The sequence below is a fragment of the Corvus moneduloides genome, chromosome 8 (genome assembly GCF_009650955.1).
Source record: "Corvus moneduloides isolate bCorMon1 chromosome 8, bCorMon1.pri, whole genome shotgun sequence".
NCBI lineage: Eukaryota > Metazoa > Chordata > Aves > Passeriformes > Corvidae > Corvus > Corvus moneduloides.
In genome coordinates, this window is record NC_045483.1 from 5,552,159 (window position 1) to 5,565,747 (window position 13,589).

Genomic DNA, 13,589 nt, shown 5'->3' on the forward strand with positions numbered 1-13,589 from the left:
GAGTTTGCTGCTTAAAAGTTTAGAGGAATGTATCCTAATTTCTAAAGAAAACAGAGGAGGCTTGGCATTTTTCCTGTTGTTTTTATTAATAGCTCAGCTGCTGGAAGCTGCCCAGAATTACCTCTATTAACTCTTTTAACTTGGCTGCATTTCTTCAAAGAAACAGTCAAATGGCTTTCCCTTTTTGAACTACTTAATTTTCTGAGATGACAGAGACAAAACTCTTTGCAGTGACACAACTTTCAGCTCATATTCCGGCAGTCAGCCCCAGGGAAGCAGAAAGAGCCATCACCGGCTCCCTGTCACAGGCAGTGTGTGTGCTCAGAGACTTCCCATCAACGGCACAGCCACCTTTTGATGTGCAGAGATAATTGAGGGGTGGCTTGTGGGACCAGCCTGACCTGCTGAACCCCAGCACATGTCGAATCCTACTGTCTCTACGTGGTACCAGGACTGCACAGCCCAGGGTCCAACTGTGCAGTATTTTGTCTAGTTCTGAGCACTGTGACCAAACAAATCGAGCTGACTCCCGACAGAAATCCTGCTTGCTGAAGGCTGTATCCCTCTCCATTCCTGACAGCTGCAATCCACAACATTTTTATGGAGATGCAGTAACGTAGAAGAGGATGGAGGGACATGGTTTGGGTAACAACCTCTGCCATTGTCTATATAGCTTTGGGTGATTCAGCTGACTTCAGTAAAGACTGGGAAATCTATGGATGAAGTGCCAAATAAATTAAATTAGGGGAGCTCTTGAGTTCCCAATAAATAGCCATAAAAATTTATGTGCCTTTGCTTTTGAAAATTCGTCTCTAAGAGGTGCCTTCTAGGCCTTACGTGCCACAGTTTTTACACACTCTGGTGGATCCCAAATTTGAGCCCAGAATTTTATAATTTTCTACACCAGAAAGAAATAGTAGCTTGTCTCTTATTTCTTCCCACTAAAGCAGGTCGTAACACCACGGGCTAATTGGCAGGAATAACTAGGCCACACAGTAAAATGTAAAGCAAAACCAGAGCAACTAAAGTAAACTTTTGTAGCATTCAAACCACTTTGGTTTGGTGGAGCTTGCAGCAATGGGAATGGGAGCTGCCAAGATGTTACTTTCCTTAATATGTTAAAATGGCAGTGTTTACTTAGAACCATATGGGGACTTTAAGGATAGAAGCTCCAGCCAGAAGGAGAGCCCTGCAGGAGGGAAATAATCAGATAGCTCTGCACACTGGGCTAGAAACTGATACCACAAAAGGGTGGAAAAAGTTTTGTTGTTGCCAATGCAACAAAGACTTTCAGTATGTGTGAGCCCAGTGTGTAAATCTGAGTATGGACTCAGTGTTGGGTTCCGTGCCCCATGAACACAAAAAAGCTCCAAATGCTCTCTCAGGTCCAAGTCACCTTCTCTGCTTAAGGTGACACTTGATAGCTGAGCCTGGCTCAGACTCTCTGTAACAAACTACTGCTCCCATGATGATCCATAGAGCTCTGGACTTTGTAACTCTGGTTTCACCTCTGTAAGCCTATATGCACACATATGGCCTTCACTGCTGATTGTTCCAAGCACTACGTGGTCCTGAGAACACTGATTTTCACAGTAGTACCATGGATAAGGGAATACAAAGGCTCCCAGTGCCTCCAGAGTCATACAGGCAGGCTGTGGTAAAAGGAGTAGGAATCAATCAAGCCCCAGATTACCAGCCTGGATGGAGTTCCACCCACCCTGCATCCACATGCCCACAGAGCCCTCTCTCCTCTTCCTCCTAGCCTCCCCACTCCAGCCCTGCCAGTTATCACACCTTCCTAGGGTAGCTACCCATGCAGGGAGCGATGACAGCCCTGAGAGAGAGGAGCTATTTTAGAAACAAACCTCTTGAAAGAGGCCACTGGGGGTTCTTGCTGTCGTACTTACATCAGGCACAAAGGGAGGATCCAGCATTCCTGCTTCTAACCGCTTGAAATTCATGCTCTTGAAAAAGGGGTGTCTCTTCACTTCTGCTGCACCTTCCCCTTGACATCCCAGCCGCTGCTTCACGTCTTTGGTGAGGAGCTGAAATGTGCCGAGAGGAATGGTGAGAGTGTCGGAAAAGCAAGAGCTCCACAAGGATATTTTTATCTCCACTTGTTTTTGCATGTGCCCAGAAGGAAGTACAGAGGGGAGCTGCAACTGCTGTTACTTAAAAGCTGAAGTTAAATGGATTAGGACTGCACTGTTCTACATGCTGGTGAAATCCTCTGAAAATCACCTGCTGTAAAGTATTTACAGTCATAATAGAGACCATTTCTTTTGCCTACTTTCAGTGAACACTTTCAACAGGAGGTCTGACATAACCTAGTATAAAGATATACTATACCTTTAATATATATAAAGATGCACATTCATAAGTTCCATGTGCTTTGTCTCAGTTCTTTTGTTTTTGTTTGTTTGTTACACTGGTGAGAATAGTTTTCCCTCAGAAGAACAGGTGCTTAGGAAAAACCAAAAATACAAAAAATGTATTTCCTTCACCCACTGCACTACATTCTAGGGCATCACACGACACATTGAACCTCGTGGGCTTATCTCTGCTGAGCTCAAGGGGTGTTCCATCCACGGAGCCAGTGCCCAGTAACTATCCTCAGTTCTGCCTTGCTTGCTTTCAGAGAAGGGCATTGCACAACCTCTACCTGCTGCAGCAAGTCCTGCCTGTTTCCTGGGTACCAATGGACACCAACTGAACTCAGTATCTTTGGTCTATCAGATAAGCAACTCAATGAACAGAAACACCGTGGTATTTACAGGGGAGACTCTATGGCACCTTCCAGTGCAAGAGAGCTGGAGAGGGGCCTTGGATAAGGGCATGCCACAACGTGGACAAGGGGGAATGGCTTTAAACTGGAGGAGGGCAGGTTTAGATCGGATATTAGGAAGAAATTCTTCCCTGTGAGGGTGATGAGGTCCTGGCACAGGTTGCCCAGAGAAGCTGTGGCTGCCCCATCCCTGGAGGTGCCCATCTCCAGGCTTGGACAGGGCTTGGAGCAACCTGGTCCGGTGGACCAGGCCCATGGCAGAGGGTTAGACTGGGTGGTGTTTAAGATCCCTTCAACACAAACCTTCCTGCGGTTCCATCAGCGCTCCTGAGCCGCTCGGGCGGTGCCGCCGGGAGGCAGCAGAGGAAAGGGCAGCGCGGCGGGGCCGGGCAGCGATCGCTGCTCCGGGAAGGGGCCGGGAGCGGCCCCGGGGGCTTTTCCCGGGGCACAGGGGACGGGAAAGCTCCCGTCGCTCCTCCGCCTCTGTCCCCGGCTTTGCTGCCCCGCAGTCGGGCCGAGAAGCAGCGCTCGCCCCTCGCCCCCGCCCACTGCCGGGCTGTGCACGGGAATGGCACCGAAAGCATCAGCGAAGCCCCCGGGGGGCTCGGCACCAGGCGGGGCAGGGGCTGGGCTGGGTTCTCTGAGCCCGGGCAGGCACCGAGCCCGCGGGAGCACCCCCGGGACCATCCCAGCTGCGGATGACAGGATGCAAACACCTTTGGGAAGGCTGGGGACGAGTCCTGCGCTCCCGGGCGCAGCCCTGCAGGAGCAGGACCGGGAGCCAGGCACGCTCCCCGCTGGGGCAAGGCTGCCTGGAGATGCCGCTTGTGGGCTCAGCTCAGGGCTTGTGTGCCCAGCTCAGGGCTTGTGTGCCCCAGCAGCTTCTGCCTGGGCTGCTGCCTCAGCCACATCGTCTCACCGAGGGGGAACTCGGGAATAATTGTTTGTTGCTAATGTCGCGTTGTGATCTTTCCTCTGGTGCCTGGCTAGAGCTGAGGTTTCTCGTCCTTATCAGGGGTTTACAGTGTCACAGATCTTCAGGCTTCTCTGAATGCTCTGCTGCCACTGGGCATTGCTACCAAGGGGGCATTTGTGATTTTCTTATCTGACTTCCAACAGCCACCTCAGTTCTGCTTCTGTGTTGCTGGGGGCCTCATTTCCAGTCTGAGAATGGCAAATGGCTTTGGCAATCCGTGTGCCCCACGTGTGCAGAGACCACTCTCCAACCGGTCCTGAGCAAGCTGCAGTGGCAGCAGCCAAGCCAGAAATGGTGGTGAAGGGTTTTGTGGACAGAAGAGTTTTCTGCTCAGGTCTTTCTGCCTCAGCAGCAGCAGCAGCAGCAAGAGCAGGAGACTGAACAGTCAGACGAACGACTTTAAAGCCACTGGTGCTGGCTACAATAGCAACTTTCAGCTTCCAAATAGCAACATCCCTTTCTTCCCCACAGTCTCCTCTGCCTCTGATGCTGTCTAGGTGGTGACATCTGGGCTGACAGATCACCACAAGTGGCTGATCCATAAATGTAAAAACACTTGAGGAAACATCCCTATGCCTTGCCATTCTCCGAGCACACAGATTCACATGATACTGTACCACATCCATCTGGCTCACTGCAAAAGATCTTTCTCAGAGCACTTTTCTCAACTTTGCTTTCCCTGGCTAGAAGAAAGAGGGATACTTTGCTTTCAAATAATTGCATTAGACTTCGAGTTCTCATGGTCCTCAGACTAGGATTTTTGTTGTGAGGGTTTTTTGGGTTTTATTAGTCCCAACATTTATATGCTCTAGCCTGTGTGAAGAAGGTCACTTTGGAATTCCCAGGCAGAACTGGGCTTGCTCTAGTCTGGTTGGGCAAGGAAATCAAAAGTTCTTTTAATATTTTATTCTCATGTCAATAGGACTTTTCTGACAGTTGGAAAGAAGAATGTGAAGGCAGAAAGGCCATTTTTAGTACCCATGGCTCTGATATGCTTTTGGAAATGACACCTTGGACTTTTCAGGAACAGCTGAGGAGCAAGTGGTGGTAGGAAGGGACAGATTTGGACTTGCCTAGAGAAGATACAGGAGACCTCTGCAGCCTCTGCTCTCAAGTCAGCTCTGAAGGGACGAAAAAGGGGGTTACTTCCCATCTCTGCAATGTGGATTCTGGACTAGCTGGGGAGACTAAGCTGATCTGTGAATTTACCCTTGTCAGGCTGTCAGATGTTTGGAGTGGTCAGAGAAGAGGGTAAAAAGCTGCCTGGGGATTCCTGGGCTCCTCCATGACAAACAAGAGAGTATTCAGTAACTTCAGATGCAAGAAGGAAGTTTCTGGAGCATGAATGCAGTTGGTTGTGGGTGGCTGGCCACTGCTGGCTGAAAGACACAAAAGGGAATGGGCCACTGGGAATAGGCTGGGACTGAAAGACCATAGAAAGGAGAGGATTCTCCTGCAAAACCCCACTGCAGGGGAGCAGCTGCCAGTCTCTTGAGAGTCCCAGGAGAGTCACAATGGAGAAAAATGTAATAAATGAATGGAATTTGAAAAGCTGGAGATGCAGCCAGCTCTAGAGATGGCAACAGGTGAAACCAGACATTCTTCCTGGCTCCTGTTGTGGGTATCAAGACATAGCATGGACTAGAATATTTTCCAGAAGAGAAAATCCTTCCTTTCTCCTAGGAATAATGAGTCTTTTACCCTTTCCTGCAGCCTCAGAAGCTTTCTGCAATAGTAAACCCGTGCAAGAGCCTGAAATATGCATCCCATTTGGGAATCTGACATGGAAAAGAAAATGGAGGTAACAACAGTATGTTTTGAGTCATCTCTACACTTTTGTTTAATTCAGCTTCAAAGGGTTTATTTAGTATGAATAGAGAGCAGAACATCAGGCTGATGACAAGCCCTCCTGGGACAGCAGTGCAAGGGACCCCATGGAACATAATTTAAATGTAATTCTACAGTAGAGCCTGCAGATAAGTCACAGAGTTTCAAATCTGGAGATGGCCTGGGCCACCCAATCATGCATGAAGTTGATGCCAAACAGCAGAGCTTTGTGTTCTGGTAACGACGGCTCCAGATGACACCGGCCAGTTAGGGTTTAGTCTACAGAGTTCATGGGCAGAGCACGACTAGAACAGGACTTTCAAAGAGAGTCTTGGTTAGCAGGAGTGAAGTTACATCAAGAACTTGATATAAAGAGCTCTCTGATACTTTCATGTCACTCATTTGATCCCCCCTGGGGATTCAAACTGTGCAGTGTCTGAGACTTTTTTCCATTACTTTGTTTTGCTTCCTTTACTAAAAGAAACAACTGTTGTGAGGATTGCTAAAAAAAGCCCAAAGTCCCCAAAGCGCTACTTTATCTTCGTGTGATCCCAGTTCATATCCAGATCATACCATGTAATAAATAATTCCAAGTCCTAAGATGTTAGTCCTAAAATTATAGGAGTAAGGGAAACAAAAACTTGTTGGTCATGAAAGGAGACAAGGGGAATGCTAAAACCATTTCCATTGACCCAGCTGATCAAGAAGTTTAAGGAATCACCTAGATAAAGTTCAGCCCTGACACTGAAGTAAACATATTATTTGAAGCAATTTTTAGAGAGTAGAAAAGCAATACTATGGTCAATTACTAAATGAGAGAAGAGATGAAAGAGCAGTTATCCTTGGGCACTGATAAACTGATGAACTCATAATGTTGATTTCCACAGGATGAAAGCAGAAAGGAGGGATGGCAGCAGCAGGAGTAGCTGTATGATGACAGAATTCCTGATGGTGAGTGAGGAACAGGAAGAAACTGCTTTTAAGGAAAACAGAACCCATTATCTTTTAGTTGGTTGGGGATGCACTTTGAAAAGGGAATGGAGATGAGAAACATGGAACAGCTGAAGCTGGAAGCCACATTTAGACATTGTCTAGTCCAATCCCCCTGCTCAAAGCAGCAGATTGTTCCAGACCTTGTCCAGCTGGGCTTCGTGTATCTCGAAGTGTGGAGACTATACAGCCTTTCTAGGTAACCTGTTTCACTATTTGGCTACCTTCACCACGGAAAAAATGTTTCCCAGTGTTCAGAGGGAACTGAACACTCCTGTGTCTCAGTTTGTTTCCGTTGCTTCCTGTCCTGTTACAGGACACCAAACCAAGAGTTTGGCTCTGTCTTCTTTTCACCCTCTCATCAGAGATCCCTTGGGTAGAGTAAAATGGGAGCTTCAGGGATGAAAGGCATCAGGGAAGACAAATTTGTGGGAAATTCAGACAAGCAGGGCACTGACAGAGTGACAGAGCAGCACAGCAGTGTGGGCCCATCAAACACTGCTGACTTGAATGCACTTCAAGTCACATCTTTGGATGCATGACTGCACTTGTCAGGGCAAACACACATGTACATCAATGAAGGACAGGGCACAGCAACAACAAACACAGAGCATTTCCTAGAAAGACTGGATATTTTTCAGAGAAAAAACACACCAGGAGCAGCTATGTTATATGGGAACTATGGGTTGGGGAGCTTCCCAGAAAGCCAGCTGCCCCTGTTCCTAATTATTTGTTATTCATCTCCATTTCAGTCCAAAAGGAGGTCTGATTTATGGGAAATTACTTACAAAATGAAACATGGAAATATGGGATGGCTGATGATTAATGGGAGCTATGATATGCGCCTGCAAAAATGCAAAAGGGCACAAACATCCAGGAGGGGAAGGCTGACGTGGGGTGACACTAGAGGGTTTGCATATGAGTAAATGAATAAAGACAATGTCTTTCCTGGTGGTGATGCTATTAGCTCATGGAGTAAGCTCTGAAGAGAAGAAGTTTGGGCAACATGGTGGGGAACATTTCCTCACTCCTGCTCTGAAGAGTCCACTATGGGAAAGCCTTTTGTGTTGGATCTTGGTGAAGGCTCAGGTTTCATTTATGTATTGCAACGTTTTGCTTCATTTTGCAGATATGATGGGTACTTTATTACTCTTTTGTTTCCTTGTTAAGATGCTGATGGCAAGCAACAAAAGTTATGGCTTTCAATATAAAAAGCAAAAAGAATTGAAGAAAATATGTTTGAATAATGGATTTTTTATAAAACATCACTTGATAAAATAAACTACTTTTGGATGGGAAACCACAAATGTCATCCCACTCAGCATCAGGACTAAGACTCTTCCTGTCTTAAGATATTAATGCTCAGAAAGGAAAAGGTTTTCTTTGGATCCATTAATAGTTTGCACAAACCACCTCAATAAACATGCCACGTGGTTGGATAGGGGAAGCAGCAGTGATCAAGTTTTCAGGAATAATTTATATATAGTCCATGCTTCCCTGAGGCAAGAGAATTAACTAGATGATCTGCTGAGGTCCCGACTCCCTGAAACCATAGTCTCCATGGCTGGAAGATGAAAATGACCACTACAGTGTGATGACTGCCTGCTCCCCTGGGAGTGTGGTAGGTCAACTACAGTGCTATCCCATCAATGCTGCATTCAGCTCTTCTCAGCTTTAAGCTCTCATGGTTATTTTCAAGGTATATATTCTTTCTGTTATGCAAGGGACATAAAGAGTAACAAGAAGGGCTTCTACAGGTATGTCAGCCAGAAAAGGGGGCTCGGACTAGGTGATCTTTAAAGGTCCTTTTCAACCCAAACTATTCTGATTCTGTGCCTCAAGCAGCAAGATATAATTTTTGCCTCACATCTCCATTTCAGATTAACAGCAGGACCCACACAAATTCTCTGCCACTCCAGCAGATGCTGCTCCCCACCTGGTGGGAGCTGAGATGCGACCTGAGGAGAGAAGGCAGCCTGTTGAGGCACATGGGACAGTCTGTGAGAGCCCCAACAGGCTGCCCCAGATCCTCCCATGTTGGCTTCACTGGGGGCTCTGCATCACCAATTAAGGGCAGCAAATGGTTGGGAGCATCTATCAACAGTGATGTCAGTTAATTACCACCCGGAGGATTCGGGAATGACTTGGTGCACTGTGAGTTAATGACTTCCAGGCATGATACTTGGCAGTGCTACCATTAATATTTTGCAAGGAGACTTCAGTGTCTCTTCACGCAGCCAGCCAACAAGAGTGCTGTGGATCTGCTCTTTGCTTGCCTGTTGCACAAGACATTGGTGAAACTCTCTCTACCTATTTGTTGACTTTTCCTCCCCTTCGTTCTCCCTCTACCAGCAAACACAGATGTCACTGTGTCTGAAGGAGACTTCACCCGTTAGCAAACAACATCCAGAAAAAGGCCACATCCTTTTCCAAATTACAATTCAGCCTTCTAAAGATGGATGTCAACAAGACATTGATGAATTCAGACACAGCTTTGAGATTTCTCAGAGGGATTGAGGATTTCCATTGTCAGACATGGCTATTGTCCTACGAAAATGACTACCAGCTGAAAGAGTGAGAAAACATTTTAAAGAACGGCTCAACAGTATTAAGAAAAGCTGGATACCCTGGCACCCCAGGGGAAAAGCTGCTAAGAAAGTCAGTGAGATGGGCTGGGACAACATTTGAGTGTCACAATAATTTCATTGCATAATCTTTGTCCTGCTTACCCCCAGCTCTCACCAAAGACAATGGAAGCGTGGGGTTTGCAGTTCCTTGCAGGAGACAATCAGATTCTTGCATCATCAAGTCCGTTTTATTTTTTTCTACAAGGTTATAAAAGACAGAAATGCATTCTTGACTGCAAACTAACATTCAAAGTCTCATGAGAATAGATACCGCTCCCTTGGCCATAAAACCTTGGAAAGGGCTCAGGATGACCATGATGAATCTCATGGAGAAGCAAGCCCAAATAAACACAGTTTGAATGAATAGAGAATGCAGTCATCCCATCCACAGATGAGCCTGGTTAGTCCTTGTTTCTGCAGCCCCTCTACGGTACCCTGTTACTGCTCAGACTGTGTCAGTCACAGCTCCCACACTGGGCCTTCCAGCCCCTTACCATTTTACAGATGGACTTGGCCTCCTCGGAGAACTTATGGGAGTACACCTCTTCTGTCTCCAGCACTCTTCTGTCCACTTCTTCCCTCTTCACTTTCTCTTTCCTTCCACGGAATGGTGATTGCCCAGCAATCATTTCATAAATGAGACAGCCTAGCCCCCAGTAGTCAGGGCTCAGTGTGTATCTCTGGTTGTTCAACACCTCTGGAGCTGTGGAGGAGAGTGAGATGCCTTGTGGAAATGCTTGGTGTCTACACAGGCAAAACACTTAAATACCCAGAAGTTTCATTTTGGTGACTGAATACACATGCACAGAGAATGGTGGGTAAGATACAAAAATACCTCCTGATTTCAGTTGATGGCATTACAGGAAATGCAGCATGCTACATGCCATGGTGTTCTCTCTACATGCTACATGCCTTGTGCATGCTGTCTTCTGACTTCTCTACCAACTCAGTCCAATTAAAAAAAAAAGCACAGAAAGAAGTTGGATCTAAATATTAAGCAGAGACCTAATCTTAAGAGTTCCTCCAGATTTCTCCATTTAGGGAAGAAATTAAATGTAACACATCCTGTAAACAGCCGTGACATTTCTTCAAAAGCAAATTCTGTCTCTTTGGTCACTTTATAGCTTTTCTTTTTCCCCTTTAAAGAAAGCCCAATCCATTAATTTTGTGTTGCAACCCCACACAATGCTTTTGGGAAGATAGTCACTGTCTTGCAGGCACCCTCACCTCCATGCATGGGTACAAACACACATCCGCACGTGCTCACAAGCACAGAGCCTTAGTGTGCACGCAAACTTACACTGAGATAACAAAATTTAGACATGACAACTGATTTGCTTGCATTCATTAAAGTCTCCATATGGTGTAACAGTGGCTCACATCAGCTAGTTTCTATTCAGTCAAATAAGCATAAGCAATTTTTACTCCAAGAAATATGCCCACCCAGAGAATGCATGAAAATAATTACATTGAATTTTGAAAACAGATCTAGCTAAATAAGGGAGTGATTTTTTTTTTTAAACCCATGTACAAATCTCTACTTGTCTTTTATGCAGCCTCCCCTGCACAGAGAGGAAAACTCAAGATGACCCTGGTCAAGATGACCAAAGGTGCAGATTTACCCATTTTATCATAACCATACAAATACATTCTAACTCTTACACAAAGCAGCAACTAGAAAGAAACCTTTATTTTGGCACATAACCCTCCTAAGATAAATCTACACTAAAATCACTAGAATCCCAGTTGTCTCCCCTTTCAACTTTCTTTGCTGATTTAAGGTTAGATAGACCAGCCACACTGAGAGCTGTAGAGGTCCATCCTTTCACCCTCTTCTGATTTCCACTATCAGGATTTCTGTGGGAGTTGCTGCATGGAACTGGCCACAACTGAATGTGAATGTTTTTCATTCTTTTTCTTAAGCTTACTTGGCAGAAATATCTCTAAAACTCAAGTAATCTCACCAAATTTTTTAAAAGATGAGCTGTGGAAGACTTACCCATATACCCTACTGTTCCTACTCTTCCACGGATTGATTCACCCTCGGGGATTTTAACAGCTAGACCCAAATCAGATATTCTAATATGGCCTGGAAGGTAAAAAGAAACAAAACAACACAAAGCAGATATAAAACCTGACCCAAATTAGTCCAAAACCCACAACTGTGGTCATTGCTAAAAAACTCCTGCAATTTACTGCTCGGGCATTTTAAGAAAAGAGTGTTCTGAATGACTGAATTGGAGCCGTTTCATTGATATGGAAAAGAGGAATCATTAAGGGCACTACAACGCAGTGAAATAAATGTTAACAGTGAGGCTGTGGACTGGAGTGGATTGTATTAGGTATTTTAAAACCAATGAAAAAAGGCAGAGAGAAGCATGCCGTGGAGAAGTATCTTGAACTGATCACAGAGGATGGATGGGCTGACACAATTCCGTAACTCTGTGATGGCTGAAGAGGCTACATCTGGTCTGCAAGGCAGCACGAGATTTGATTATTGCTGCCTTCAGCAATGAATGGGTACCTGGGTTTGCATAAAACCCGACTTGGCTCAGCAGAGGATGAAAGTACTTTCAAAACCGGAGAGGGAAGCACAGATTTAGAAATCAGAACTCCCTTTGTGTTGCATCAGCCTTGCAACAAGGATGGAAAAACAACAACGAAAGGCAGAGAGCCCCAGCAACACCGAGCTCTCGAGAACAGCCCCTGCTGAGGGCACGGCTGCTTCCTTCCATCTGTGCACCGAGCTCCAGCAGCTCTCCCACCCCAAGACAGGAATATTAGTGTATGCTGAGCCTCTTAATCACTTCAGAGCATTATTTGTCTTTGTGCAATATATATTCTAAAACTAACTTAATCTACTTTCCTGTGAAAGCATCTCTGTAAACCTCCGAGACTTACCATAATCATCCAGCAGGATATTTTCTGGCTTCAGATCTCTGAAAATGAAAGATAGCAGTTATGGGTATGAAGCTGGTTTTGATAACACAACCCTACAACTGTGTGAGTGCATTTATTACTCGTAATAAACCAGTTGAGTGTCAACTCAAACAGCAAGGAACTCCTGAAACCAATACAACCTTTTACAACTCACTTCACAGATAGACTGAAGCCATATGTCTTTTTCTAAACTGGAGTTACAATTTTTCACTAAGCCAAGCTTTTAGTTCCTAATCTACCCTATAATGGACTCATCCATCTAGTCCTGTAAGCCCTGTAAACGAACCCCTATAGTCCTGTATGTTGCTAAATCTCTGTAGCATTTTTTGTTATAAAATCTTACCTAAAAAAAAAAGATTTTAGGTTTTAAAATACTTTATTTACATGTGAAAATGGAAATAACAACCTGTTGGGCTCAAATTTTCTATGTCTGGCATCTGACTCAGACCAAGTATGTGAATGTGTGCCCATGCACTCGCATACATGTGCAATAATTTTGTTAAGTTTGGGAAATGTGGGGGAGAGGGGGGAATGTTGGGCCCAGATTAAGATTCTTCTTGCAAACATTTGTGAAACTCTAGTGCTTGTGTGGTTTGGAGCAATGCCATGAAAATTGGCAAGGTGGTCAATCTGATGTCAAGGATGTGCCTTTTACTGTTCCTGAAAAAAAAAAAAGAAGAAAAAGTCCCAAATCTGGGAGAGGTATAAACTTCTGAAGCAAATAATCTCAATTTTCATATATTTAGCAGAGCCTTGGCAGATCCTTCTTCTGAAAGGTTTGTCTGCACAAAACCTGCTCCACCAGCTGCTGCTTTGAGGTGCTGCCCAGGCCAGCCACGCTGTCCCCTCCTTGACCAAGACTGTTTTCCAAACCTTTCCAAAGCCCAGCAGCACAACTTTGCAGCTGCTGCTATTCTTGGGCTGCTGTTGAGGTGGGAGCCTGAAGGGCTCCTTCCCATCCTGCTAGTGCAGAGTGGGAATGAAGCCAGCTTGGGAGACAGGAACAGAGGTGTCAGAGGGGATATAGGGACGTGCTGGGCAGGGAGTGTTCCAGAAGGGCCATGCCCCAGGACTGGGCTGTGCTGGCTCAGGAGCCTGAATGAGGCACCAGTGGCTGGGTGAGGCAGGGAAAACAGGATTGCTTCAGTTCACCACATGATGCCCTGGCTTTTATCTTAAGACAGTGTTCAGCCTGGTGCAAATCCAAGCAGTGCTTGGCCTCTTCTTTTTGTAAGGCCTCCTTGCATCTGTGAACCAGCTTGGTGATGTTACTTCCCAGCAAGAGGAACTGCTGTGCACAGAGCAAAGAGAGGGCGTGGACAACAGAAACTCTTTCACCAGGGAACAGGGCAGAGCACAGAGCCTGGGCAGGAGCCCACGCCACCTCTCAAGCTGTACCGTTCCAGCATCATGAATTTTCCTGTGAATGGAGAGGGGTATTTTA

The 13,589-nt window shown here is 45.7% G+C and overlaps 1 protein-coding gene across 2 annotated transcripts in view; it reads right to left on the reverse strand.

The window, feature by feature from the left end:
- Positions 1-13,589, reverse strand: part of GRK5 (G protein-coupled receptor kinase 5) — a 155,291-nt gene that overhangs the window by 9,071 nt on the left and 132,631 nt on the right. For both annotated transcript variants that reach the window (XM_032115881.1, XM_032115882.1), the window contains 4 exons: positions 12,107-12,144; positions 11,205-11,294; positions 9,700-9,908; positions 1,908-2,045 (listed from right to left, as the gene is read on the reverse strand). In XM_032115881.1, the coding sequence (XP_031971772.1) occupies positions 1,908-2,045; positions 9,700-9,908; positions 11,205-11,294; positions 12,107-12,144 (475 nt within the window). The remainder of the gene's footprint in view (positions 1-1,907; positions 2,046-9,699; positions 9,909-11,204; positions 11,295-12,106; positions 12,145-13,589) is intronic.